The sequence below is a fragment of the Vidua chalybeata genome, chromosome 18, assembly GCF_026979565.1.
Source record: "Vidua chalybeata isolate OUT-0048 chromosome 18, bVidCha1 merged haplotype, whole genome shotgun sequence".
Lineage (NCBI taxonomy): Eukaryota > Metazoa > Chordata > Aves > Passeriformes > Viduidae > Vidua > Vidua chalybeata.
In genome coordinates, this window is record NC_071547.1 from 13,089,208 (window position 1) to 13,116,929 (window position 27,722).

A 27,722-nucleotide genomic window follows, 5' to 3' on the forward strand; every position below is an offset into this window, starting at 1 on the left:
ATCCTCAAGGAATATTTCATCCAGAAGGAGATTCTGCATCTAGATATCTATCCCTAAGAAATATCTCATCCACACAGAGATCCTGGGCTAGAATTGAGCATTGTTTGAAAGCTGGCAAGAAGTCAGGAGTGTGATGATTTTAGAGTGATGTTTGAGGTCACAGGCTGTATCTCATGTGCTGTCTCTGAGGGAAATTTATTGGATACTGAAAACATTAACATTGACAGTAACTTGCAGAAAAGAGAGATGCCTGCAGCATGGAAAAATTCTTGGAAGTGAGCATTCCTACCCACTCTCAATCTCGGAAAGGTGGGATAAGTCTTGTGCTTGAAACAAATACATCCCTGAAGTCTGTAGTCTGGAAAATCAGGATTTTTAAACCAGTCTGAATATTGTAAATGAGATAGGAATTGATGGGATGGGAATAAAAATTGGGTTTTAATCTTGACTGTGTGTGCCCTGTGTGCTATTATGTCCTTGGCTGTGGTGGTGAGAAAAGATAAACATGAGTTGACTGTGGCTGATCTTTATGCTGATCATTTAACACAATTCCCAAGGGCTGAAGCACCAGTACAAACTTGAAAGCAGAGGCTGTAATGAGAAAAATGACTGCTTGAGGCTCTCATCTGCTGCAGTGCATTTGTTTCTTGTGTAGTAAAGAGAATTTGTCAAATGAACCTTGTATATGGTCACACCTTTTTTGTTCTTGCTTAAAAATGAGCCACCAAGCTCGTGAGTCAGGCCTGGCCCAGGTCTTGGATTATCCTGCTAGATGTGGGGCTGATGAGATCTGGACCAGACCTTCCATGATGGGTGTGATACCACTGATGTGATAAACTCGGCAGCAGCTGAAAGACTTGATGGGATTTTGTGCCAAAGAGCCTGGCCCCAGCAGCCATTCCCAGCTCCATGGGCACAGCCTGGCTCCAGCAGCCATTCCCAGCTCTGTGTGCACAGCCTGGCTCCAGCAGCCATTCCCAGCTCTGTGTGCACAGCCTGGCTCCAGCAGCCATTCCCAGCTCCATGGGCACAGCCTGGCTCCAGCAGCCATTCCCAGCTCCATGGGCACAGCCTGGCTCCAGCAGCCATTCCCAGCTCTGTGTGCACAGCCTGGCTCCAGCAGCCATTCCCAGCTCCATGGGCACAGCCTGGCTCCAGCAGCCATTCCCAGCTCCATGTGCACAGAGCCTGGCTCCAGCAGCCATTCCCAGCTCCATGTGCACAGCCTGGCTCCAGCAGCCATTCCCAGCTCCATGGGCACAGCCTGGCTCCAGCAGCCATTCCCAGCTCCATGTGCACAGCCTGGCTCCAGCAGCCATTCCCAGCTCTATGGGCACAGCGTGGCTCCAGCAGCCATTCCCAGCTCTATGGGCACAGCCTGGCTCCAGCAGCCATTCCCAGCTCCATGGGCACAGCCTGGCTCCAGCAGCCATTCCCAGCTCTGTGTGCACAGCCTGGCTCAGCAGCCATTCCCAGCTCTGTGCACAGCCTGGCTCCAGCAGCCATTCCCAGCTCTGTGTGCACAGCCTGGCTCAGCAGCCATTCCCAGCTCTGTGCCCACAGCCTGGCTCCAGCAGCCATTCCCAGCTCTGTGTGCACAGCCTGGCTCCAGCAGCCATTCCCAGCTCCATGGGCACAGCCTGGCTCCAGCAGCCATTCCCAGCTCTGTGTGCACAGCCTGGCTCCAGCAGCCATTCCCAGCTCTGTGCCCACAGCCTGGCTCCAGCAGCCATTCCCAGCTCCCTGTGCCCAGAGCCTGGATCAGCAGCCATTCCCAGCTCCGTGGGCACAGCCTGGCTCAGCAGCCATTCCCAGCTCTGTGGGCACAGCCTGGCTTCCGTTCCCAGCTCCATGGGCACAGCCTGGCTCAGCAGCCATTCCCAGCTCCATGGGCACAGCCTGGCTCCAGCAGCCATTCCCAGCTCTGTGCCCACAGCCTGGCTTCAGCAGCCATTCCCAGCTCTGTGCACAGCCTGGCTCCAGCAGCCATTCCCAGCTCCGTGGGCACAGCCTGGCTCCAGCAGCCATTCCCAGCTCCGTGGGCACAGCCTGGCTCCAGCAGCCATTCCCAGCTCCCTGTGCCCACAGCCTGGCTCAGCAGCCATTCCCAGCTCTGTGGGCACAGCCTGGCTCCCATTCCCAGCTCCATGGGCACAGCCTGGCTCCAGCAGCCATTCCCAGCTCTGTGTGCACAGCCTGGCTCCAGCAGCCATTCCCAGCTCCATGGGCACAGCCTGGATCAGCAGCCATTCCCAGCTCTGTGCCCACAGCCTGGCTCCAGCAGCCATTCCCAGCTCCCTGTGCCCAGAGCCTGGCTCAGCAGCCATTCCCAGCTCCATGGGTACAGCCTGGCTCCAGCAGCCATTCCCAGCTCCATGGGCACAGCCTGGCTCAGCAGCCATTCCCAGCTCCATGTGCACAGCCTGGCTCCAGCAGCCATTCCCAGCTCTGTGGGCACAGCCTGGCTCAGCAGCCATTCCCAGCTCTGTGGGCACAGCCTGGCTCCAGCAGCCATTCCCAGCTCTGTGGGCACAGCCTGGCTCCCATTCCCAGCTCCATGTGCACAGCCTGGCTCCAGCAGCCATTCCCAGCTCCATGTGCACAGCCTGGCTCCAGCAGCCATTCCCAGCTCCATGGGCACAGCCTGGCTCCAGCAGCCATTCCCAGCTCCATGGGCACAGCCTGGCTCCAGCAGCCATTCCCAGCTCTGTGGGCACAGCCTGGCTCCAGCAGCCATTCCCAGCTCTGTGGGCACAGCCTGGCTCCCATTCCCAGCTCCATGTGCACAGCCTGGCTCCAGCAGCCATTCCCAGCTCCATGGGCACAGCCTGGCTCCAGCAGCCATTCCCAGCTCTATGGGCACAGCCTGGCTCCAGCAGCCATTCCCAGCTCTGTGCACAGCCTGGCTCAGCAGCCATTCCCAGCTCTATGGGCACAGCCTGGCTCCAGCAGCCATTCCCAGCTCCATGGGCACAGCCTGGCTTAGCCGTGCTCAGCAGCTTTGCTGAGTTTTTTTTCATGAAAACTCCAACACAAAGTCTTTTTGGCAGCCATATCTTTGCCGAAGCTGCTGTGCTGGTGGTTTGGTTTCTGGGCTGTGAGGGACACCAGTGTCCCTGTGCTGGCTCAGCTGTGGGCCAGCAGCCACCAAGGACATGCTCTTGGAGCGTTTCCTTCTGGTCATGTCCTGAGATGCTTTTCCCATGCTGAGTTCCTTTAATTCTGCTCTGCAGGAAGGGAAGGGGTGAGAGCCCTTTTTGGGGAGCTGCAGCACTGTTGGATGGGAGCAAGGCTGGGGTCACACCAGCTCAGGGAGCTGCCTGTGCTCTGCAGAGCTGGGGGATGGTGGAGCAGGTGAAGCCCCAAACCAGTGCCTCCAGGAGCTTCTTGGGTGCCCATGTTTGCAGGGCTGATAGCCTTATCAGCCAGGCCACACCGGCCTCTCCAGAGGTGCAGAGGAGATATCATGATGTGCTGGGAGGAGTGGGAGTGCTTGCTAGTAAATTTTTTTAACATTAGTTTTATCTTTTTTTTTTTTCTTTTTTCATGAAAACTCCAGCACAAAGTCATTTGCCAGCCTTATCTGCTGATACCTGCACTATGGCTTAGTTTATCTCCTAGCCACTGAGGTGTCCTGGCAGAAAACCTGCAGCATGCACACGAGAGAGGCAGAAATGTGGCATAAAAGGCAATCCCAGAGGTGTGCAGCAGGATGGGCTGACTTCAGAGTATCTTTGTATTTAGGATGGGAGTCTTGACAGTGGGAGTGTTGTAGAAGCAACACTGAGGAATGAGGTGAAGGGAACTGTGCCTTTTGCTGTGATTCTGATTTTGTCAGGGAAAGCCTTTTAAGGTCTGAGTGCATTTTTGCAGGTTTTACACAGGTTTTCAGGAAGTGAGCCCCTATGCTTGGCACCCAGCTGGGATATGTTGGATACTGGGAGGAGCTTGCTCTGTGCTCCTCATCCATCCAGCAGCTCAACCTCGATTTTGTTTAGGAAAAGAGGTGAGGGCTGTTGTTTGCAGAACCCTTTCAGCTTGGCAGTGGTGGTTTTCCTGCCCTGAGCACTTCCCCAGCAGAGAGTGTTCTGAAGGAACTCTCTCACATCGGAGATGCTTCTGAGTAGAAAGTGCTGGCGTTGGCAAAGCATCCCATCCTCATGGGATGGAACCTTCCTATAGCAGGAAGTGCCAGGTCCTGCACTGTGGCTCTGAGGGAATTTGTCTGACAAATCGCCTGTCCTGAGCTCCTCTGGAATTTTTTTCCCCTCTCTGAAGCACAGAGAGATGAGGACTGTTTGTGAATGATCTGGAGCAGAAAGATCTTCCAGGCTCTTCCTTGTCCCTTTGCTGGGCTGGGTATTGCAGCCAAATGAAAGTGGAGAAAGGAGTGTGAATTGCAGATTGCTGTGCTTATTGCTTGCTTACAGAAGAGCTGCATGGCCAAATCTTCCTTAAATCCATGCGTGGGTGGTGTTGCTGTGAGGCTCTTTGGTGTTGGGCTCTTTGGTCCCAGTGTGGGCAGGGGTTTGTCCTGGAAACTGGCTTGGGAAGCTGCTGGATAGGTTGTGGGGAATATTCCCATGATGTGTGGAGGTGGTACCTGAGCTGCAGACATCCCTGGGTTTGCAGCCGAGGATTGCAGGCAGGATTGCAGACTTTCCTTTAACCCTGATCATTCCCAATCCGTGCCCATCCTGACTGCAGCCAGTTGCAGATTAGTTGGCCTTAAAATAGGTCTAAAATCGTGTGTTTTTAGTTTTTACAGCAATCTCAGCCCAGCACTTGCCATGTGCTTCTTTGGGGTTGGCTTGTGCTTCCTTTGTTTTGGGGAAGGCAAAAAGAGGAAGCAAAGGGAAAATCTGAGCTGTATGTCACATGGAGCTTGTGGTTTGTGAGAGCCCTGCTGAACCAGCTGTGGTGTGCTGAACTCACTGGGAAAATACCTCTGGAGCCACACGCCTGCATCCCCCTGGGTATTTGAGTTCTGGGACTGAGTTGTCATAAACTCCCTTTTTCCTTGAACCCGGGGAGAGTAATAACCCCAAGAGGTTTGGTTTCAGTGTTCCATGCCCTGACTTCAGGCATATGAGCTCAAACTCAAGTGCTTTTTGGGATTTCTCATGCCTAAAATGGAAGCAGAGATTTCACTGGCTTTATACCCCCAAAAACTGAACAAATGACATAGGAAATCTCAGTTTGTTGGGAAATGTGCCTTGGAGCACTTGTGCAGGTGGGCTCGTTGTGTCTGATATTTCAAGGCTGGAGTGTGGGGTGGGGGTGACAGGGAATTCAAACACCAGATGTGGGCATGGATGCTCTGGAAGTGGGAGCTGAGCCATGAGGGAGCTGTTGTTGGGAGGGGGTGGTGGCACAACAGCCTTTTGTTGGCAGTGAGCAATAGGCAGTGCAGCTCCTGTCCCTGTGCCCTGTGGGAGTGCTGTGAGCAGTGGGAGAGCTCAGCCAAACCCAGGTGGCCGTGGTAGACTCTGAATTCTGCATGGAAATCCTTGTGCTACATCCTGTGGGAAGAGCCAGCTGTGCTGCTCAGGCACAGCAGGGACTCCAGGGCTGTGGCATCTCTTGTGCTGCCTGCCACTCCTGGGAAGGAAATAAAATATTGTCCCTAGGTACTGAATTGTCCAATTCTGCCTGGTTTGTTCCCTGTCCCTGATTTTTCTCCTTCCCTCTGCCTGCAGCAGTCCTTGCACCTGACTCCAAAGGGCATTTCCCAGTTGGCCACAGGTATAAATATTCCTCTGTGGCTGCAGAGCCCTTAATGTTACAGTATTTTCCAGTATGATGAAGAAATGAATTTTATAAACTGGTTTCTACTCAATCTGTAAAAGAAACAGTAGAAAAAGCAGGTCTTGATCTCCGATTCTGGAGAGGTCAGTGGTGTAAGAAGCAGTGAGGGTGTCAAAGAATCATGGAACAGACTGGGGTGGATGGGACTTTAAATATTATCTTGTCCACTCCCTGCCATGGGCAGGGACACCTTCCACTGTCCCAGGCTGCTCCAAGCCCTGTCCCAACCTGGCCTTGGGCACTGCCAGGGATCCAGGGGCAGCCACAGCTGCTCTGGGCACCCTGTGCCAGGGCCTGCCCATCCTCACAGGAGAGAATTTCTTTCCAACATCCCATTTAACCCTGCCCCTGTCCATGGGAAGCCATTCCCTGTGTGCTTCCAGGCCCTCGTCCCAAGCCCCTCTCTGTCAGTTTTATGAAGCTATTGGGTTTGTGCTGTGGAGGAGTGTGTTTCTTCCTGGCTGTGTTGGGTTTTGGGTGTGATCTGCAGCAGTTCAGGAGCCTGGATTTGTAATTCTGTTGAGATCTGACAGCCTAAAAGTGTTTCTGAGCTCCAAATGCAGTGTGGTGGTGGAGCTCACTGGGAAAGTCCCTCAGTGTGTCCATCTGCCAGCTCCAGGGGTGAACCTGGGATTGGTGTCCAGCTCCATCCCACGTGGGTAGTGACAAATATTGCTGTGAGGTCTCTGTATCTCTCAACCAGAGACTCAAAACCCACCCCAAAACCACAAACAATTTCACTCTCTTCCCTGACAGTTTGTGCCTTTTCCTTTTCAAACTCTTCAGATGTTTCTTATTTTCTCCTTGAGTCCTGCCTGAGGGAGGAGGAGCTGGGAGCATCCCTGCTGGCTCTGCCCCTGTGCTGTGTTGCCCATCCAGCTGAAGGGTGCAAGAACATCTCTGCTCATGCAAACTCACCCCCCAAACTTGGACAACAAAACTTCCTTGGGAAACAAATAATTATGTAAGGCAAAGAAAACACCCCAAGATTGTGCAGCAACAGCAGGAGATTTTCCTGTAAATGCTGTTTAAATTAGAAATACTTGCTGGGTAAGCAGTGTCCAGGGAGCTCAGTGGTGCCCTGAAAATGGTCTGGTGTGGCTGCTGGTGCCTCCTGCTTGTTCCAGAGCTCCCAGCAGGTCCCTGTTGGAGCACTTGCTTTCCCAAGAGAAGGCTGGGTCAGAGGCTGCTCACGAGCTGTTCTGGCTCCTCCTGAGCTGTGCTGGCTCCTGGGTAAGGCTGGGTTGAAGTTCCTGGAGTGTGTGACCTGAGGCTGGGGGTTCATTTGCAGCCTCTGAACCCCTCAGTGCCCAGATTTCACTGGCCGTGGTGTAACAGCAGGGGATGAAAGCCCAGGGTGAAGGAGACACTGGGATAAAGAAGACAAAACCTTCTGAGTCTTTAGGAGCCTCTCCTGCTCACCTTGTGCTTCTCAGCCTGTCCTGGGGAGGTGGCTGAATGTGAGCCTGACCTACATTTGCACCAGGACACGGTGATAAGATGGGAATTCAGTGTTTGAGATCCTATGGACAGTCTGGGAGAGCTGGGGGTGCTCACCTGGAGAGGAGAAGGCTCCAGGGAGAGCTCAGAGCCCCTTGCAGGGCCTAAAGGGGCTCCAGGAGAGCTGGAGAGGGACTGGGGACAAGGGATGGAGGGACAGGACACAGGGAATGGCTTCCCAGTGGCAGAAGGCAGGGATGGATGGGAGATTGGGAAGGAATTGTTCCCTGGCAGGGTGGGCAGAGCTGTGGCTGCCCCTGGATCCCTGGCAGTGTCCCAGGCTAGATTGGACCCTGGGGCTTGGAGCAGCCTGCGACAGTGGGAGGTGTCCCTGCCATGACAGGGAGTGGCACTGGATGATCTTTGAGGTTCCTTCTAACCCAAAGCATTCCATGATTCTATGATGTAGAATCAGGTGTGCTGATTTCTGAGGCTGCTAGCAAAGCAATGGTTTTGAGATGATCACGGAAGTCTGCAGGATGAGAGTGTGAACATATTTCAGGATATAACTTAAAGTGTGTTTGGATTTCCCTGTGGAGGTGCCTTAGAAGATGGGTGATTCTGGAGACTGGCCTTGCCAGCTTTGAAGGAGACCCTCAGCTCAGTGTTTGTGTAGCTCCCTGCTGGGTTTCAGGTGGGTAATCCACTTTGGAGACCTGTCCCTCACTCCCCTGAGTGTTTCTGGCCCTCTCATGATGCTGGATGCTTCCAGCCAGGACAGAATGTCACAAGGTCCCTCCAGGTGTCACTCCCTGTCACAGCCCTGCTTGGCTGAACTGGGGCAGCTGTTGGGTTCCAGGATTGCAGGAATGCTCTGGTCCCAGGGCTGAGCTGCTGGGAGCTCCCTGAGCTCGGCTTGTTCATTCCTTGCTGTGTCCTGTTAACTTCCAGCAGAGCCACACTGTTTTAATTACAGATCCTGTATAGGCAGCATCTTCCCATCATCCAGAGCTCAACCTTTGGCTGTTGGGATATCACCAAAACCACAGCTATGGAGCTGGCAGGCAAAAACCATTTTATTATCTCCTTTTCCACCTTCTTCTCTTTGCTTTGTAGATAAACCTGTCCTGTGAGCCCTTGCAGGGAGATTTGTTGTTTATATCCAGGGAGATTTGGTACATTTGTTAAAAATTGGGACCATCTTTCTCTTGCACAGAACTGGTATGCTGAGCAGCCTCCTGGAGCTTAAGTGTCCCTTCAGAAGTAGGAAGCAGGTCTTTAAATTATAATTTGCTGCTCTTTTATGGCACTGCAGTGTGTAGCTGCTCTGTCAGGCTGTAGAATCCAAGTCACTGAAAATCAGACTCCAGGAGTTTTAGACTGAAGCCCTTTTAAGGAACTGATACTGTAAATTGTCTTGTCAAACTCTCTGTGTTTAGATTTGTGGTGTTAAGGAGCTGAAGCAGCTTTTTCAGTCAAAAAAGGGAGAAATGCTATAAATAATATTTTAGAAAGAAAATCTTTCAAGATTTTTGCAAAAACTGTCATTGTGAGTGGCTGGGATACAAGAGCTGTGCTGGGCTGGTGGGTAGGGTGGGGTGATGAAGATGCCAGAATTTTCACCAGTCTGAAATTCCTATTATTCTGTTGAAATAAAAAAGGAAAATATATATTCAGAGCAGCAACATCTGCTGGCTTGGACAAATCCACGTGGGAATTGCGACCTGTGCATCCAGAGGACGTTGGGCAGCTGAGATAAGGTCTTGCTGGTATCGTGGTAAGAGATAGCAGTAGTTTTAGAGTAAAGAATCTCCTCTCTGATGATCTTAGCACAGCCACAGCAGCACTGGTGATGCCACAAGCCTGATTTTGGGGATAAACCATGACATCTGTCTGTGATTTCTGTCCTGCTCTGTCTGGAGCTGCCTGCCTGGGCTGGGCACTGTTGCTTTGGGCTGATCACTCAAGGCTTCCATGGAGCGTGTTCTGGTGCTTTGGGATCCTGCTGCTGGGAAAAGGGACATAGTGATGTTGATAGGATGATGTTTGCTGTCCCCCGGCTGGGTGCTTGAGTCCTCCCTATGGTATTTTGGGATATTTTTTCTCTCTGCTGTGTCCTGGCCAGGACTCTCCAAAGCTGTCATTCCCCCCAGCCTCCCATGCACAGCTCTAATTCTGGTGCTCCGAGGGCGAATCCCAGCGGTTTTTGCTCCCTTGCAGAGCTAAAAAATCCCGGAGGCTCAGCTGCCTCCACCTCTGGGTGCTCCGTGTCCACGTTTAACCTCCCTCAGCCTCAGCCTCAGCCTCAGCCGGGCGCTCTCCAACGCAGCGCTCCCGGCGCTGTGCAGAGCCCGGAGATCAGCCGGGATCACGTTACGCAAGAGCCAGGTGCCAGCGGTGAATAAGCAGATCCAGCTGACCACGAGGGCTCTGAAGGGCACCTCTGCTCTTTTCCCTGTCTGTGGACACAGGAGGTTGCTGTTGGCTCCAGGCTGGGTCAGGTGCTTGCCTCGTGTGTGGGTGCTGATTGATAGGAATTGATTTCCCATGCAGATGGGAAGGGAGCTGGGAGAGCAACATCTCAGTTTGCTTGGGTGGGAGAGCGAGGCTCTTTGAATGTCTGCAGCTGATTTAGTGCAGTCACCTTGGAGACCTTTGCTTTGTGGAGAAAAGATGATTTTAGCAGCTCTCTCAAGGTGGGAAGGGATCCCTCCTGGGAACACAGTACGTGCTGCAGTGTGAAGGGATGACTTGGGAATGAAAACTGGGGCTTGATTCCTTTGGGGCCAACTCACCCCGTGCAGAAACTGTAACCACGCTGTGCACTGGGTCTGAACTTACCCTATGGTGCTGAGAGACATGAACTGTAGGTCTTTAGGAGGCACCAGGGGGATTTCATGTCCTCATGTCAGGCTTGGATATGGCCCTGGGATAAATCTGTCCCACAAAGCAATGTCAGGGCTGAGCAGGTGAGAGATGGCCTTGAGATGTTTGGGAGTTTGGAGATTTGAGTTCCTGGTCAGGCAGAGTGGCTTCCTTCTGTGTAACATGCAACCTCAGGAATCAGGTTGGCAGTGGGTATCCCTGGATTGCTGCCCATTCTTCCCTGGCAGGGACCATATCTCTATCCTGTAGTGAACTTGATCACCAACACTTTCTGAGAGCAGCTCCAGGCTGTGCCTGTAAAGCCTCCCTGCTCCCATGTTCTTGTGGAATTACAGAGTCATTGAAGTTGGAAAAACCCTCTGAGATTGTTGAGGGTAGTGCATTAACTTGCACTGCCAAGGCCACCACTGACACCTGTCCCCAAGTGCCATATCCACACAGCTGTTAAATCCCTCCAGGGATGGGGACTCCAGCACTGCCCTGGGCAGCTGTGCCACCCTGACCATCCTTTCCAGGAAGAAATATTCCCAAAATCCACCCTGAGCCTGCCCTGGCCCAGCCTGAGGCCATTCCCTCTCCTCCTGTCCCTGTTCCCTGGAGCAGACCCGACCCCCCCCGGCTGTCCCCTCCTGTCAGGAGTTGTGCAGAGCCACAAGGTCCCTCCTGAGCCTCCTTTTCTCCAGGCTGAGCCCCTTTCCAGCTGCCTCAGCCTCTCCTGGGGCTCCAGCCCCTTCCCAGCTCCGTTCCCTTCCCTGGACATGCTCCAGCCCCTCCAGGTCTCTCTGTCAGGAGGGTGCCAGAGCTGCCCCAGCACTGGAGGTGCCCCAGCAGTGCCAGCTCAGGGGACGGGCACTGCCCTGCTCCTGCTGCCTCTCCAGGGCTGGGACATATGAGGTCTAAGCAGACTTGGACAAAAACAATGATGGAAGGGAGAGCATATAAAGAGCCACAAAGTGCTCGATTTTGGAGGTGGGACAGCTAGGAGAAGGGAGAAAAGGAGCAGTGGAAATGAGATGAGAAAGCCAGTGTTGTGTAGTTGGAACTTTGCTTTTAGAGCAGTCAGAAGCAGTGGACATGGTGGGATGTGAATGTGTAAGGAATGATGGGGTGTTGCTCCTCCAAGGGAACAAGCTCCATCTAAACGGCTCAGCCTGTCCTTGTTTCTCTGTCTGAGGACCTTTTCCAGCTTTAGTGGATTGCATGTGAGTGCTGCCAGCTTGGGACGTCTCCACAGGGCTGTGCTCTGCAGGAGGGTGCCTTGGAGGTGTTTTGGGATCAGGTACAGCGGCACTGACACTTCCTTGTCCCTCTGTTCCTGTGCAGGACGCAGGCAGAGATGGCCCACACGTGCCGGGGCACCATCAACCTGTCCACAGCCCACATCGACACGGAGGACTCGTGCAACATCGTGCTGTCCAATGGGGGCAGGACCTACCACCTGAAGGCCAACTCGGAGGTGGAGAGGCAGCGCTGGGTCACGGCCCTGGAGCTGGCCAAGGCCAAGGCCATCCGCATGCGGAACAACCAGTCAGGTACGGCGTGCCCCGGGCAGCCAGAGCCCTCCAGGTCCTGCTGCTCTGCTCACCCGGCTCTTCTGTGCTGGTTAAATGGTGCAGAACCCACCCAGGTAGGGTTTCATGTCTCCCAGGGACGCAAAGGGTTGGACGCAGCCCTGCTGCACCCCTTTGTCATCTCAGCTGCCTGGGCAGCTCTGAGCAGGTCTTTAGAGCCGTGGGAATGGCTGTAAATTGTGGAGAGCCAGTAACAATGAGCTAATGATGCTGCTTCTGGAAGGCAGAATGATGTGTCTTTCTCCTGGAGACTTTGTGCTGGGAATGCTGTAAAGGCTGTGCTCAGAGGGCTGGGCACCACATGGGTGGTGTTCCATAGCTTGGGGAGGTTTGGTGGATGAATGACACAGATCTTTAGTTGAGCTGTTTCTGTGTGGATCTCTGATTCTGCCCCTTTGTTGTGGTGTTTATTGGAGTAGGTTTGGGACAGTTACACTTTGTAAAGCTGTCAGAGCCTTGTGCCTGGTCCACAGCTCCTCCCCAGGGTGCCATTGTTCTGCTCTGTAATGGGTCAGTTAGGCTTGGCAAACAGAATATTTTAGAAATATTTCGATGATTCTGTGAGTCTGTATTTCAATATCTATAACTCTTCTGGGATTAACATTGGGTTTTCTTCTCCAAGCAAAAACAGCTTCAAGCTGCAGTAAACAAACTTCAGAAATGGAAAAGGGAAGGCTCCAGGGAGACCTTAAAACACCTTCCAGTGCCTACAGGAGCTCGAAGAGAGATGGAGAAGGACTTGGAACAGGAGTCCAGGACAAGGGGGAATGGCTTCCCACTGCCAGAGGGCAAGGATGGATGGGATATTGGGAAGGAATTGTTCCCTGTGAGGCTGCTGAGGCCCTGGCACAGGGTGCCCAGAGCAGCTGTGGCTGCCCCTGGATCCCTGGGAGCACCCAAGGCCAGGTTGGATGAGGCTTGGAGCACCCTGGGATAGCAGAAGGTGTCCCTGCCCATGGCAGGGGGTTGGACTGCATGCTACTTGAAGTCCCAAACCAAAGCATTTTGTGGTTTTAAGTGCTGTGAACTTTCTGTCCCTTAAAATTCCAGCTCTGAAATATGCAAATACTGACAGAGAGCCCAGCTGATCCAGGAGGAGGGGGAAGTTTCTGGGCACACTTGTTTAGGGTGGGACACTGTGCTGGCCCTGACTTCTGTGGGGGCTGTGGAGTCCTTCAGCTGGGTGGGTGTGTGGGAAAGGATCTCCTGGACAGGTGGACGTGGGAAAGGATCTCCTGGAGAGGAGGGTGTGTTCTTTACCTTCCCTTTGGGACCATGGGGCTGTGCCAGTGCTGGGTCAGGGTGGAGCGGTCACAGGGGCTGTCAGCCACGCTGCCTCCCAGGTCAGGCACAGCTATTTTGGTTTGTGTCTGCCCATAAAAATAGCAAATGCAGGCTGTGCTGAGGCTGTGGCTGTGCTGAGCTCTGGGCTGAGGGCAGTGCTGTGGATGTGGCTGTGCTGCCCTGAGGCTCTGCTGACTCAGCTGTGATCCAGGCCACGGAGCTGATGGAACAGAAAATCCACAGCAGACTCCTGCTTTTCCAGGCTTTCCTGATAAGGGGATAAGACACTGTGGATATGGGTGCTGAATCCTGAGCACATCAGTGAATTACTTTATGCCTTAATGTTCACCTGGCTGATGGTTTGTGCCAATTAGAGATATTTTAATTATAGTAAAGAGTGACTGTGTTTGGCTTGAATCAAAATAGAATTCCTGATGTTGTGTCCCTATGAGCACTGGGGTGGATGTTTATAAGAAAAGGGAAGAGGCTCTGGATTTGCTGCAAAAGTCCCCAGTCCTTCAAGTCTGCTCATGTGCAGAATTGTCTAAGTTGTCTCCTCTTATCCTGAGGGATCCCCAAAACCTGTGTGTTCCCCAAGGGCTGCTCTGCAGAGCCCAGGTGGGCTCCAATGAGTGCAAAGGGTGGTGAGCAGCTGAAGGGATTTGTGCCCTCAAGGAGGAGCATCCATGGCTCTGGGAGGCCAGAAGGTGGGGAGAGAATGGCAGAGGGGGCAGGTAATGTGGGCAGAGGAGCAGGTTTGTGTCTGATGCTGTCTGTCCTTCTGGGAAAGGACACAGAGAGCATCCTTGTGGCCCTCTGTGCTCATGGGCACTGCCTGCTGCCCTGCCTGCTTCAGAGGCCATGGCCCACCACCCTCACTGGGAAGAGTTTCTTCCCAATATCCCATCCATCCCTGCCCTCTGGCACTGGGAAGCCATTCCCTGTGTCCTGTCCCTCCATCCCTTGTCCCCAGTCCCTCTCCAGCTCTTCTTGAGCCCCTTTAGGCCCTGCAAGGGGTTCTGAGCTCTCCCTGTTGTGTCAGCTGCACTGCTCAGCCTTGGATCTCCCACAGACCTGCTGGAGCCTGGGCTGGGATTCCATTCACTGTTTCTGCAGGAGTCAGTGATCCCTCTGTGCTGTCAGGGTGTTTGAGATTTGATGGGAAATTTGATGGATAGGAGGACTGGCAAATTGCTGCCCATATTTTCACTGCTGGATCACCATTTTGGGGTGGGTGAAAAGGGTCTTTCCCCCAGGAGTTCTGAACTGAACAGCTGTGGAAGTCTTTTTAACTCTGTTTTTTACTTGGCTGCTGGCTGGAGCTGTGCACCCACAGGGGCCATTTCACAGGGCTGCTTTTTATGTTTGTTTGTAACAGCAAAACCCGTCCCCAAACCGAGTATGGGATGGGAGACTTTGCTGTTCTGTGCATGGGGGAGCTCTGGTTTCCCTTCTGCCCACTGTGGAGTCAGGAGTATTTTGGTAATGAGCTGTCACCTGGGACATTGGTACTGGGACATGTGACCTGAGCTCCCCTGCTTCCCAGGGAGGAGCCTGCCCAGGAGGAACCTGCCCAGGGATTCTGAGTGGATTAGTGGCAGAAAGCGAGAGTGGAGCTGAGCTGCTGGCTTAGCTCTCTCCTCAATTACCACATGTGCTTAATTCCTCTAAAACACATGTAGAGTGTGACAGTAGGACAAGTCCCAGACCAAGCTCTGCTCAGCCAAACATGGCATTCCTGTTGCTAGGTGGGATTGCAAAGTGTTGGTAAAGTTGTAGTAAACTCGATTTGTCTTCATCCATCACCTGCTTTTATCAGTACTGGCTGTGGCCCTGTGCTGTTACCTGGCCTGAAAATCAGATTTCTGTGTTTACCCTCTGTATTTGGTGACTGTGGCTGCTGGATTTTCTTTAAACAAATACAAAAATATATATAAAACTATCCTTTCTTTTTAGAGCAGTATCATGACACCCAGGAATTGTATGAGTGCTGAATTAATAATTGTTTTCTTGGCTCTGTAATAAGGGGGCCCTTGGAAAAGTGTGCATGGAAGGATGGAAATCTGTTCCTGGTATTTTAAACACTAGGAAGACTCCCCAAAATGGACTTGGGCAGCTTGGAGAGGGAGTTGGTGACTCCTTTTGGTTCCCTGCTTGGGGATCCCCAGCAGGAGAGAGGGTGAAAGCTGTGTTGTGATTCCAATGCTCACCTGATGAGGAGCAGATTCTGGGCTGACAGAAAGGGATTTTGGTGTTCATGGTGCTGAAATCCAGGAGTCCACTGGACAGGTAAGTGCTGGTGTCTGTGCCAAGAACAACTCACCTGCCAACCACTCTCAGAGGCATCTGGTTCCTTTGGCTGAGGCTGGAGTCAGTGCAGAGAAGCTGGGAATTGATAATCAGAGTGGAAAAGAAGGAATGCAGGTTTTGTGTGTGCTGCTGTGATCTCTTCCCTGGAGATGCCCTGTCAATGACTCACAGGGTTTTCAGTAGAACTTGAAAAGAAAACCCAAACAACCAAACAGGCACAAGATTAACCGGAGAAATAAAATCTCCTCTGACAAGGGAAGGAGGGTGATGGAAAGTAAATTTTTCATCTGGGAGAAGGACAGCTGAAAGTGACACATGAATGATGGTTAATGGTACAGGAAATGTGCTGGAGCCCCAGGAGAGGCTGAGGCAGCTGGAAAGGGGCTCAACCTGGAGAAAAGGAGGCTCAGGGGGGACCTTGTGGCTCTGCACAACTCCTGACAGGAGGGGACAGCCAGGGGGGTCGGGCTCTGCTGCCAGGGAACAGGGACAGGAGGAGAGGGAATGGCCTCAGGCTGGGCCTGTGGGGATATTGCGACAATTTCTTCCTGGAAAGGATTTTTCAGCCCTGGCACAGCTGCCCAGGGCAGTGCTGGAGTCCCCATCCCTGGAGGGATTTAACAGCTGTGTGGATGTGGCACTTGGAGACAGGGGTTATTGGTGGCCTTGGTAGTGCTGGATTAATGGTTAGACTTGATCTTAATGGTCTTTTCCAACTTCAACAATTCTGTGACTGTCTGAGTCTAGGAAATTTGGGGACAAGTACTTATAACAAGAAAAAGGAGGGAATTATCAGCTCATAGGTTTAAATGGAGCAGGAATAATTAATATTTTGTACAACATCCAATTAAATGGTGGCACTTGCTGCCGGGAGCCAGAAAATCCAGGGAGACTCAACAGATTTGGGCACAGTTTCATCCCTTGGGGTACAGGCTGTAAATGGCTGTGTGTGGAATGTGACCTGGGGGCTCCTTGTGCAGCACAGCTCTGACAGTGAAGGATCAGTGCCCAGAGGAACCAGAGCCTGTGCCCTGTCCCAGTATCCTGTTTCCAAAATACCAATTGCAGTTTGCTTGCAGGGGAAGAGATGAATTTTCCTGGGGTTTTAGGCTGACCTTGTGTGACCATCCCGGGGAGGATTCACTTTAAAACCAACACCCTGTGGTGTGGGTCAGTGATCTGGGATAATGGGGGTTCATTACTTGGGTTACCTGGTTATTCCTCCTGCCTTAATCCATTGTCTTCTTCTTGAAAAACCAGGAGGGATTGCTTTTGGGGGCTTTCTGTGTGCTGCAGGAGGATGGGAGCTCTGAGCAGGGGAGAAGAAGAGTGGAAGAGGGCTGGTGATGCCCTCTGCTCAGGTCCTGGGGTGAATTCCTTTTGCAGGAAAGTGGAAAGGGAAAATCCAACTCTGGAGAGGAACACTAGAGCCATGGGGATCCCATTACAGGCCTGGGTTGCTGTTGGGTGGGTGGAAGCCAAGGGCAGCTCAAGCCAGCAAGGAGTTACCCTTCAGCGTCCCAGATCCAGCCTTTATGGCAGCATTAAAAAATAGCCATAATTAATTATTCCTCAGCTTTCCCTTTAATCACTCAACTGATAATGTCACTTTTGTTGTTCTACTCATTTCGGCTGGTTTTTGTCCTTTTTCCAAGGCAGGGGTTTGTTTGCAAAAGCCATTTTGAGTTGGGCCTGTGACACTGCAAAGCATCTGGCACCTTCCCTGTCCCATTCCATGAATTATCCCCTTGTTGCTCCCTCCGGCCTCACAGAAGCTCCTGGCCAGGTGGCCTTGGCTTGTGGCTCTGCTGGGGTTGTGGCAGGACGGGACAATTCCTGTCATTGTTGTCCCAGCTCATCTCTGGCTGTAACAGTCCAGCTATTCCCAGCTCTTTTGACAGCAGCATTCCCTTTTCCCCTCCTGCCTGTGAGTTTCCCCATCACTGTGAGCTGTTTCCCTGTGCTGGAGGGCTCTGGCTGCCAGCGCTGTCACCTTGCTCTTCTAATTGTCTTTTTATCCTTGGAGTCTGGATTTTCCCAGGACAGCCAGCTGTTGTTAACTGTGCCAGGGGCTGCTGCCATGGGAAATAGAACTGACAGTGCTGCTGATGTTTGCTTGGATTTCCCATTCCTAGTGATTCCTGTCTCCTCTCAGTGCCTTCTGCTCTCACTTGTGTTCCCTCCTGCAGTTGGCAGGGTGCTCTGGCTCCCCGGTTTCCTGATGGCTTGGGGTGGGTTGGTCCATCTCAGCCACCCCCAGTGAGCTGCAGCCAGCACTTCAGCTCCTCCTGCCACAGCCACAGGGATGCTGCAGGGCAGGAAGGGTTTGCAGGGGGATCTGGACAGGCTGGATCCATGGGAACCTGTGTCAGGGAGAGGGACTTTAGACAAAGGCCTGGAGTGACAGGTTAGATGGGATACTGGGAAGAAATTTTTCCCTGTAAGTGTTCTGAGGCCCTGGCATGGGTTGTCCAGAGCAGCTGTGGCTGCCCCTGGATCCCTGGCAGTGCCCAAGGCCAGGCTGGACACTGGGGCTTGGAGCAGCCTGGGACAGTGGGAGGTGTCCCTGCCCATGGCAGGGGTTGGGACTGGATGAGCTTTAAGGTCCCTTCCCACCCCAAAGCAGTGTAGGGTTATCTTATCTACACAGCCTCCAACTGCTCCCTTCTCCTGGCTGCTGCCTGGAGGTGCAAACACGAGGAGGATGGGAGGAATCTTTGGATTTTTCTATTTCACAAGCCAGGAACCACTTCCCTCCCCTCCCTCCCCCGCATTGTTATTTTTCTAATCTGTTTTTAATTCCCTTGCTGCTGTTTTCCACTCCACTTGCATGTGGGGATGGAGTAACCCCAGAACCGAGCTCCCCTCCTCGCTGTGGTGCTGCTCTCCCCTGATCGCAGGTACCACAGCACGTTCACTGTTGTTGTTTTGCAGATGTAATCCGTGATAATCATTGCCAGCCAAGGAACCCAGAAAACAGTACTTACATAACAGCAGGAATTAAACATTCCAGCAGGGGCTCAGAGCAGCCAGCAGTATTTAGGCCATTCCTGCTGCTCCTGCCTCATCCTTCGGAGTGAGCACAGGAGCCGTGGCTGCTCCTCCGCTCTGGGTGGTGTCCGTGGTCCAGTGGAAGCTGTCCCTGCCCATGGCAGGGGTTGGAACAAGATAAGCTTTAAGGTCCTTTCCAAGCTAAACTATTCCATGATTCTGTGACAGGATAAGGGGGAATGGCTTCCCAGTGCCAGAGGCAGGGATGGATGGGATATTGGGCAGGAATTGTTCCCTGGCAGGGTGGGCAGGCCCTGGCACAGGGTGCCCAGAGCAGCTGTGGCTGCCCCTGGATCCCTGGCAGTGCCCAAGGCTGGGCTGCACATTGGGGCTTGGAGCAGCCTGGGACAGTGGGAGGTGTCCCTGCCATGGCAGAGGTGGGACTGGATGAGCTTTGAGTCCCCTTCCCACCCAAACTATTCTAGGATTCTGTAATTCAGAAGTGGGATGGGAATTGATGTCACAGCTCCTATTGCTCCAGTGCTGCTCCTACCCCTGTCCAAGGGCAGAAGCACATCCCCTCTGCCTCCCCTGCCCTGTGCCACTGCCCAGGGACTCCCAGTGCTCCCTCCTCTGGGCAGTGACCCTGTCCTTTCACACTCTTGGCAGCCTCTTGGGCTGTCCTAGGGCTCCTGAAATCCCTCGGCAGGGCTGGCGTTCACCTGTGTGTGGCGAGCCAGGGCCTGGGGCAGTCTCAGTGGAGTTCTTTGGGACTCCTGCGTTTTCAGCATTCCAGGTGAGGCTGCAGCAGTAACCCCCTGGAAATAAACACAGGAACGTGACAGAGCAGAGGAGTGCTGGGGGCGAGGCTCTGGGCAGGGCTGGCGCAGCAGGAGCGGAGCAGGGGTGGGCAGGAGGCTCCGTGCCCACGCCGGAGCTGGGAAAACGCTCCTACCGGAGGAGGGGGTGGGATGTGCAGCACGAGGATTCTGGGGGAGGTTTAGATTGGATATGGGGGAAAATTCCTTCACGAAAAGTGTGCTCAGGCTTTGGAACGGGCTGTCCAGATGGTGGAGTCCCCATTCCTGGGGGGATTTAACAGCAGTGGGGACATGGCACTTGGGTACGTGGGTGACCTTGGCAGTGCTGGGAGAGCTGGACTCAAGGATCTCAGAGGGCTTTTCCAACCTTAGTGATTCCACGATTCTCTGAACTCTGCTGGCACACCAGGCCCCTTCTTTCCTCATCAGGGTGAGTTGGGACAGCAGTGGTGAAGGAAAGGCCCTATTTTGGCTGAGCTGATGCAGAAGAAGTTTTGTGCAGGAACACTGGGAGGAGAAATCCTTGTGGGTCCTTACTCAGTCCTGCCTGTGGGAGCTGGGAGGGTGGGCAAAACCCAGGGGCTGAAGTATCCTGTTGTACACAGAGGGCTCAGTTCACTCCTTGGCACGCTGGAGAGCAGATTCTTCTCTAGCAAAAATGGGAGGGAGTGGGATAAATTCCTATGGTGAGGATTATGCTACTCCTGGCATTGATAAATAGCAGGGAAAAGCTGGTTATAAATTGATAAAGTGATAAATACCAGGGCAGAATGGTTTCTGCTGTGCCATGTTTGTAGGTATCACAAATTCATTCTTATTTCCAAAAATGCTGTGGATTGTGTTAGTAGATTGTGTTTCTCCCATGCCCATTTCCTGTGTTTCTTTAAATCTGTTTTTTCCCCTCATTTCATTATTTATGGCCCTTTTCCCCTGTGCCATGGACAAACACTGTGAATGTGTGGCCTGAGTGAGGGGATTTCCATAATTCCATGCTTTCCAGCTGTTTGTAAATCCATGTTTCCTTTCTCTCATTCCCAGTGCCTTTTTTTTTTTTTTGTTGCTTCCACATGATCTCCTCCCTTTCACACATCTTTTTGGGGAAAGAATTTCCCAAGGTCACTTGGCAAGGCTGCAAAGCCCAAACCAGTGACCCCTGGGTGGCTGTGCCCACATTGCACCCGAACTCAGGGCTAATTATTTCCCTTGGGGAACTGCAAGTGGTGCCTTGTGACTTCCAGCCAAAGGGGTGGGAACAGCCTTTGCAGGGTCACAGAATCATGGAATGGTTTGGGTTGAAGGGACCTTAAAGCTCATTTTGTCCCACCCCCTGCCATGGGCAGGGACACCTTTATCCCAAGAGGGCAGAACTTTCCCATTCCCAGTGCCCAGCAAGGAGGGACCAGCTGCCCTGGGTTCATCCCTCAAGTGAAAAGTTCCCAAAATGACAAACCCAGTCAATATTAGCAAGTGCAGCAGGGAAGGAACAGCAAGAATCATCCTTCCCACTTCTGCACCCACGCAGGAAGAGGGATTTTTGAGATCCCAGAGAATACACAGTGCTTGCCTGGCAGGGAACCAGGAAAGACTCACCCTTGGTGACAAGGTTTTGGTGTTTGAGCAAGAAAACACTTTTATGTACTACAAACTTGTTATTTTTCACAACAGGCGAAAAAATGTGGTTTCCCTAAGTACCAGTGACACACCAGGTTTAGCTTGGGAAGACTTTCAAAAATATTTGTGCTAAAAATAATATCAAAACTTTTAAGCACTTCTAGTGCTGCCTAAAATGGGAGCATGCATTGTATTTATATGCTGGAAAACCTTATTCCCAAACTAAGATTTACACGTTTCTGGAAGACGACACATGAAAAGAGACTGGACACCAGATAAAGCAGAACTTTATCCCCTTGGAGAGCCAAAGGATGAGAGTACCTGAAGGTAGCCTGCAAGAAAGATGGAGAGGGACTGGGGACCAGGGATGGAGGGACAGGACACAGGGAATGGCTTCCCACTGCCAGAGGGCAGGGATGGATGGGAGATTGGGAAGGAATTGTTCCCTGGCAGGGTGGGCAGGCCCTGGCACAGGGTGCCCAGAGCAGCTGTGGCTGCCCCTGGATCCCTGGCAGTGCCCAAGGCCAGGCTGGACAGGGCTTGGAGCAGCCTGGGACAGTGGGAGGTGTCCCTGCCCGTGGGATGGACAGTTCCAGCACAGGGGGTGTGGAACCTCATGGGGATGGGGCTGCAGAAGGGGACAAAGCCAGGTCCTTGCTCACCTTGGCTCTTGAGCCCTGAGCTCTCTCTCAGTGCTGGGAACAGACTCTGCTTACTGATTTTTAAGGCAAGTTTCACCTGTACGTAGCTTTTAATGCCACATTTAGCAACACAACAGGGATTTTAATACAACTGGGGGCACCAAGGGGGAGATTCCCAGCTCAGGGAATCAGTTCATATCTCACTGTAGTTGTCAGGCATTCAGAATTCCCACAGGCTTTTTTCTTTACCTGGCACAGAAAAGGGCTGTTGGTGATAAATCAAGTTTGAACTCTGGAAACAATAATAGTCCTTGCTAATTAGAAATGAGTGAAAAGTGATCCTTCAGTGGGTCTGAAGGCATCTCTGGAGGGTTGGGCTAAGGCAGAGGGGGAGGTGGCAGGGCTGTTGGACACTGAGGAATGAGGGACTGGCAGGAAACCTTGTGGTGTTTGTGTCTAATGAAGCCCAGCAGCTCCTGTTCCTGGCTATAGAAGGGAAAATGGGATTTGGATTGGTGGTGGGATATGACAGCTCTGTGCAGTCCTAGCAGGGCACAGGGAATCCCTCAGGGTTCTCCCTGCACATAAAGGAATTTGGGTTGGATGTTCATTTGTTATTCTGGTATCAGGGAATTGATTGGACTCATAGCTTGAGGGAACGCCTGCAGAGCCATGTGTGGCTTCCATCCCCTTGGGATTTCTGAAGACATCTCTGGACAAGGTACTTGGGATATCTGAGCAGACTGCAGTCACAGAATCACAGAATTGTGGAGGTTGGGAAAGCCCTCAAAGATCACCCAAATCCCTCTATTCCCCAGCACTGCCAAGGCCACCACTGACCCCTGTCCCCAAGTGCCATATCCACACAGCTGTTAAATCCCTCCAGGGATGGGGATCCAGCACTGCCCTGGGCAGCTGTGCCAGGGCTGGACAGCTTTTTCCATAAGAAATTTTCCCAAAATCCACCCTGAGCCTGCCCTGGCCCAGCCTGAGGCCGTTCCATCTCCTCCTGTCCCTGTTCCCTGGGAGCAGAGCCCGACCCCCCCCGGCTGTCCCCTCCTATCAGGAGTTGTGCAGAGCCACAAGGTCCCCCCTGAGCCTCCTTTTCTCCAGGCTGAGCCCCTTCCCAGCTGCCTCAGCCTCTCCTGGGGCTCCAGCCCCTTCCCAGCTCCGTTCCCTTCCCTGGACATGCTCCAGCCCCTCCAGGTCTCTCTGTCAGGAGGGTGCCAGAGCTGCCCCAGCACTGGAGGTGCCCCAGCAGTGCCAGCTCAGGGGACGGGCACTGCCCTGCTCCTGCTGCCACCCCAGTGCTGTCACGGCCCAGGTGCCCTTGGCCTCTTGGCCACCTGGGCACAGCTGGGCTCATGTCCAGCCGCTGTCAGCAGCACCCCCAGGCCTTTCCTGCTGGGCACTCTGCAGCCCTGTTGTTTGCTCCCTGCTCCCATCCCAGGCCATGCAGCAGGAGCAGGTTGCCCTCTCCTGGCTCGCTGCTTCCATGGATTCCTGGCTGCCTGTGGAGCTCTGTATGCTTCCAGCTTTCCCAGCTCTTGCATAAACCCTGTCCCTGCAGAGAGCCCGGCTTTGGAGGAGCAGAGGTTATTTGCTGCCTGTGCTTGACTTTGCAACTGGCCTTTAATGGATGTCTTGGAAAAGAGGAATTTGCCAGCCAGACCTTGCTTGGATACTCCAGTTGGGCAGGAGAGTTGTTTTTCTGCAGGGAAGAGCTGCTCCTCCTGTTCCAGCATTCCAGCCCCTTTCCCAGCCCCAGACAGAGCCCCAGGCTGCTCACAGCACGTGGGGACCCCCAAATTCCCCCTGCCCCGACATTCCGGGCTGGAAGTGGCACAGCTGGGCTGTGCTGGCACCTTGTGGTGCCTGTGCTCCTGCAGCGCCTCAGCTCCTCCCAGTGCTGGAATCTGGTGCCAGCAGAGGCTCCTCTGGGCCATTTCCCCAGGTCCACCTGGGAAATTCAGAATTCTTGTGGAGTTTTAGGAGTTTTTAAGCTAAAATTGTCACTGTAGCTAGTGAAGATCAAGTTGCAGAGGATACAATGCCACTTTTATTCTGCTCAGCTTTTTATTTATTTGAGGAAAATCTCTCTTGTGTGGTAACTTGCAGCCTCCTCCACTGGCTCCATTGGTGAGGGGTGGGATGGGATTCGTGGGATGGGATTCATGGAATGCTGCTTCTGCTGGGAGGTCTGCTGGTGGTCTTGGCCCTGCTGGGCTGAGGATATTTGGTGCCCTGGGTGGGCTCAGCAGCCTGTCCTGCAGGAGCCCTGTCCTGGGACAAGTGTGAGCAGGGATTCAGCTCCTGCCTCCCCCAGGAGGCTGTGCTGGAGGTGGAGCACAAACCTGACGTGGAGGGCAGAGCCACTTGTGCAAGGATGGATGCAGCACCAGAGCCTGCCTTTTCCCATGGAAAATGACTTCTTGTGGTGCTGTAATAACGTCATGTTGGCAGGGATGCTGCTCCTGGAGATGGATAACCAGGGAGTTTTGACCTCAGTTATTAGATTTGTAGCTTCAACTAAAAATTTAGCTCTAAGGAGTGTTTCCAATTTAAAATGAGTCTCCTCGGGGAGCAGCTCTCCCTCTGGCAGTAACTCATTCATGAGGAACTCAAATATTCATTTATAGTTAAAGCTGGGCAAGGGAAGGGAAAACAAAGAGGGCTGAAAGCATGACAAGATGATAAACACCCAATTTGGGATTCTCCCTGAAATGTGCTGGTAGGAGCTTAAACTGCTGCCAGAGCCTCACTGAGGGGTGTGGTGGGTGTTGGATTTAGGAGCACAGTGGTGACAGTGGCACACTGGGTTATCCCTCAGCTCCTGACAGGATGGAGGGAGGAAGGGCTGAACCCTTGGATGGTGTAAGGTGCTGACACTGACTTGGGAGAGGATGGAGGGATACAAAAGCTGTTAATCCTTTTTAAACACGGTCCTGGGTGCTGCTGGTGATTTTCCAGCCACGGAGGTTGGTTTATGAGGAGGAAGTTCAGGACATCAGGAAGAATTTCCTTCATGGAAAGTATTGTCAACACTGGAAGGGGCTGCCCAGAGAGGTTTGGAGTCCCTGTCCCTGGAGTGTCCAAGGAGTGACTGGAGGTGGCACTCAGTGCTCTGGGCTGGGGACAAAGTGGGAATTGGGCTTAGCTGGGACTCGATGGGCTGGCAGGGCTTTTCCAGCCTCAGGGATCCTGGGGTGGGTGAGGAGGCTGGTGCTCCCAGTGCTGCCAGGTCTGGAGCTGGGACCTGCAGCCAGCCCCTGAGCACAGGCAGCATCACTGCTCCCAGAAATGGTGCAGGCTGTGCTTGTTCCTGGCAGGATTCCCTGCTGGAGGAGTACAGCTCCTTCCCATGGAGAGCGAGGTGCAGCAGGCAGTGCTGCCATCCCAGGGCACTCACTTACCTGGATGCTGCGTGGGGAGCGTTGGAAAGGGGCTGAATGTAATTCCTGCAGACTGCAGGGAGTGATGGACTCCATGGATTTCTGTCCCTGCTGTGTGACTGGCTCTGAAATCCCCAGCTAAGCCACTTCTCTCCTCCTTCAAGGCAGCTCAGGTGGTCCCTCCTTTCCCTGCCCTGGGGAGCCTGACCCAGAGGAACATTTTCCTGCTCCCTTTCCCTCCTTGGCATCTTGTCAGTAAGCAGTTCAGAAGAACTGTGCTGGAGGGTGAATGTCTGGCTTTAAACAAGGAAAGGAATAAAAAACCCTCAAATTCCCTCCAGGTTCTGCCTCTGCTCTCCAGCTCCTGGATGAACCAAGTTCCTCCAGCAGTCTGGGAGCAGAACTGTTGGAGTGTGATGGAAAAGTCATGTGTGAGCTCTTCCAACTGCCTGCTTACAGTAAAACAAGGATATTTTGGTTATTCCACTGATTTCCTCTTTTGAGGGTGAATTGCATAACTGAAGAACCCAAGATTTCTGTAGCACACAAACCCACCATGGGATTCGATGTCACCAAGGTGGTGCAGGTGAGGGAGTTTCTTGCACTCCAGCAGCATTTTTGAGGGAATAAAATAAATAGAGTCCAGGAGCAAAGTGTTTAAAAACAGTTGCTGGGGAAAGCTGTTGAAGAGCGTTTGGGGAGCTGTTCCTCTGAAGACAACCTTTGTGGTTGACCTTGGAGAATGCTGGATTCTGGGCCTCCCTGAATTGAGATTTGCAGTCTGGAGATGGGGCTTGAACTGCTCAGGACCTGCAGTGGTGTTTCCTGGTGATATCCAGGGGCTGGAGCTCTTCTCAGTCAGGAAGGAAAATCCCCCAGTATAACTGGTAGGTTTTTTCCTTTACTTTTTACTTTGTAAATAATTTTTTCTTTGATTCACACAGGGCAAAAGAGAAGATCCAGTGTTACCTCCTTGCCCAGAGAAGGTTTAAAGTGCTGAATGTGTTTCCTTTTGGAAGTCCTAAAAGTTTTCTGACAGTGTAGGCACAGGGAGATCGGCTTTTCCTGGGAGGGAGGAGAGGACCAGGAAGGGCTGGAGAAGAGGCCCTGGCACAGGGAGTTTGTGGATTCCCCTGGATCCCTGGAAGTGTCCAAGGCCAGACTGGATGGGGTTTGGAGCAGCCTGGGGTAGTGCAAGGAGCCTTTCCCCCATGGCAGGGGTGGGAATGGATGAGCTTTAAGGTCCTTCCCACCCAAACCATGATTCTGTGATATTTCAGACACGTTCACTTCACTCCTGTGTGTGTGAATTTATGTGGGGTGGTTTTGGGCATCATACTTTGAACGGACAGAGGAATCTGGGGAGCTGAGGGACACCCACCTCTCTAGGAAACACTGAAAAGAATCAAATTATATTAAAAGCAGCGGAGGATGAAGATGTGTTGAGTGTTTTCCAATACAGTGAAGGTTTTTGCAGAGGGAAGTGGCCACTTCTCCTTTGTGTCTGCAGGGGGCAGTTGGAGCAGCGAGATAATTTGAGGGTTGGGAATAACTCTGCTTAAAAAATACAACAATCCCAAAGCAGGAACACCTGGAATCAGCGCAGCTGCTTTATTTTGGAATATTTGGGCATTTCTAGAAAGAGTATTTCAAGGCAATATTGGATTATTATACAGTAAATGACTATATTTAATATCTCATAATTAATGTATTATAAGGTATCTCAGTGCAGGCACAAGTCCCCAGATTTTTTTTAGGTGGTTTTATGACCATAAGATTTGAAGCAAGGACTTGAAATTGGGCAAGGAATGTCTGTGTCACCCTTGACATGCAGCTTTGCCCTGAAGTGCTCCAGAAGAGGCCCCCAAAAGGGGCTGGTTTTGGGCTTTTCCACTGGGAACTTGTAAAAGGTGAAATTTCCCAAGTTTCTGTTTTTTCTGAGCCTGTTTTCCATGTGCTGGGGCAGCGCAGCTGCTGTGAGTGAGGTGAGGAGAGGGAGGAGGAGGAGGAGGAGGAAGAGAAGGAGGAGGAGGCACTCCCAGCCCTGAGCACGGGGAATGAGAGCTGCAGAGAGGGGAAGGGAAGGGAGGAAATGAGGATATGGAGCCTGCGGAGAGCATCCCGGGGGAAGGCTGGCCCGGGCTCAGAGCTGTCCGGGGCTGCTCCCACACCCCCTGTCCCTGTCCCTGTCCCTGTCCCTGCCTCCCCTCCCGAGCGCTGGATGAGGAAGAGGTGCTGTGGCAAACGCAGTATGTAATTCCCTAAATGCAGCCTGGGGAGGCAGGAGGGGGCTGAGCTTTCTGGGTGCAGCGTGTGGGGCTGGGCTCCTTTGGGGTGTGCAGTGGGTTTGGAAGTGTTTGGGAGAGCTCCTGAGTTGGTCAGACATTTGAATTGATTATGAATGGATGAAGTAATGGGTTCCCATATGTGGGGGGTCCCCTGAGGGTCCCTGTGTGGAGCAGCCCTTCATCCCACCCTGCCCCATGCTCGGGCTGGATGGGGCTCGGAGCAACCTCACGGGGCTGGAACGAGATGGGATTTAAGGTTCCTTCCCAGCCAACCCTGCCCGGTGCAGGGAACCTCTGAACCAGGGAGCAGTTATTGTAACTGCTCCAAATAAAGCATTTCCAATCGATTTTAATGGAGGAGCTGGAGTTTGAGGTGGTTTGGTCCCACTAATCCTGGCAGGGCTTTGTAACAAACACCTGATGCTTTTATCAGTTGTTTTGGGAGGTGGATGTGGCAGAGCTGTAAAGATACTAGAAAATTAGGGATTATGGAGGCTTTCAAGATTAACTGGATAATGATAAAGGAGATATCAGGCTGAAGAGTGCAGCTGGAAGTGTTGTTGGGAACGCTTGGGAATGGGAAAACAATTCTTGGAGTTCTCCAGTTTGTTTTGGAATTTCATCAAACTTGGAAAAGAAGTCAGACTAAACCCAAACTGCAGCCATCCTCTGACCTACC

General features: G+C 52.7%; 1 protein-coding gene across 9 annotated transcripts in view; it reads left to right on the plus strand.

Moving 5' to 3' along the window:
• Positions 1-27,722, plus strand: part of OSBP2 (oxysterol binding protein 2) — a 93,803-nt gene that overhangs the window by 16,115 nt on the left and 49,966 nt on the right. For 8 of the 9 annotated variants that reach the window (XM_053959219.1, XM_053959212.1, XM_053959213.1 and 5 more), the window contains one exon: positions 11,458-11,666. The exons of the other annotated variant lie outside the window; for it this stretch is intronic. In XM_053959219.1, the coding sequence (XP_053815194.1) occupies positions 11,471-11,666 (196 nt within the window). In that variant the 5' untranslated portion in view covers positions 11,458-11,470. The remainder of the gene's footprint in view (positions 1-11,457; positions 11,667-27,722) is intronic. 9 annotated transcript variants of the gene reach the window in all.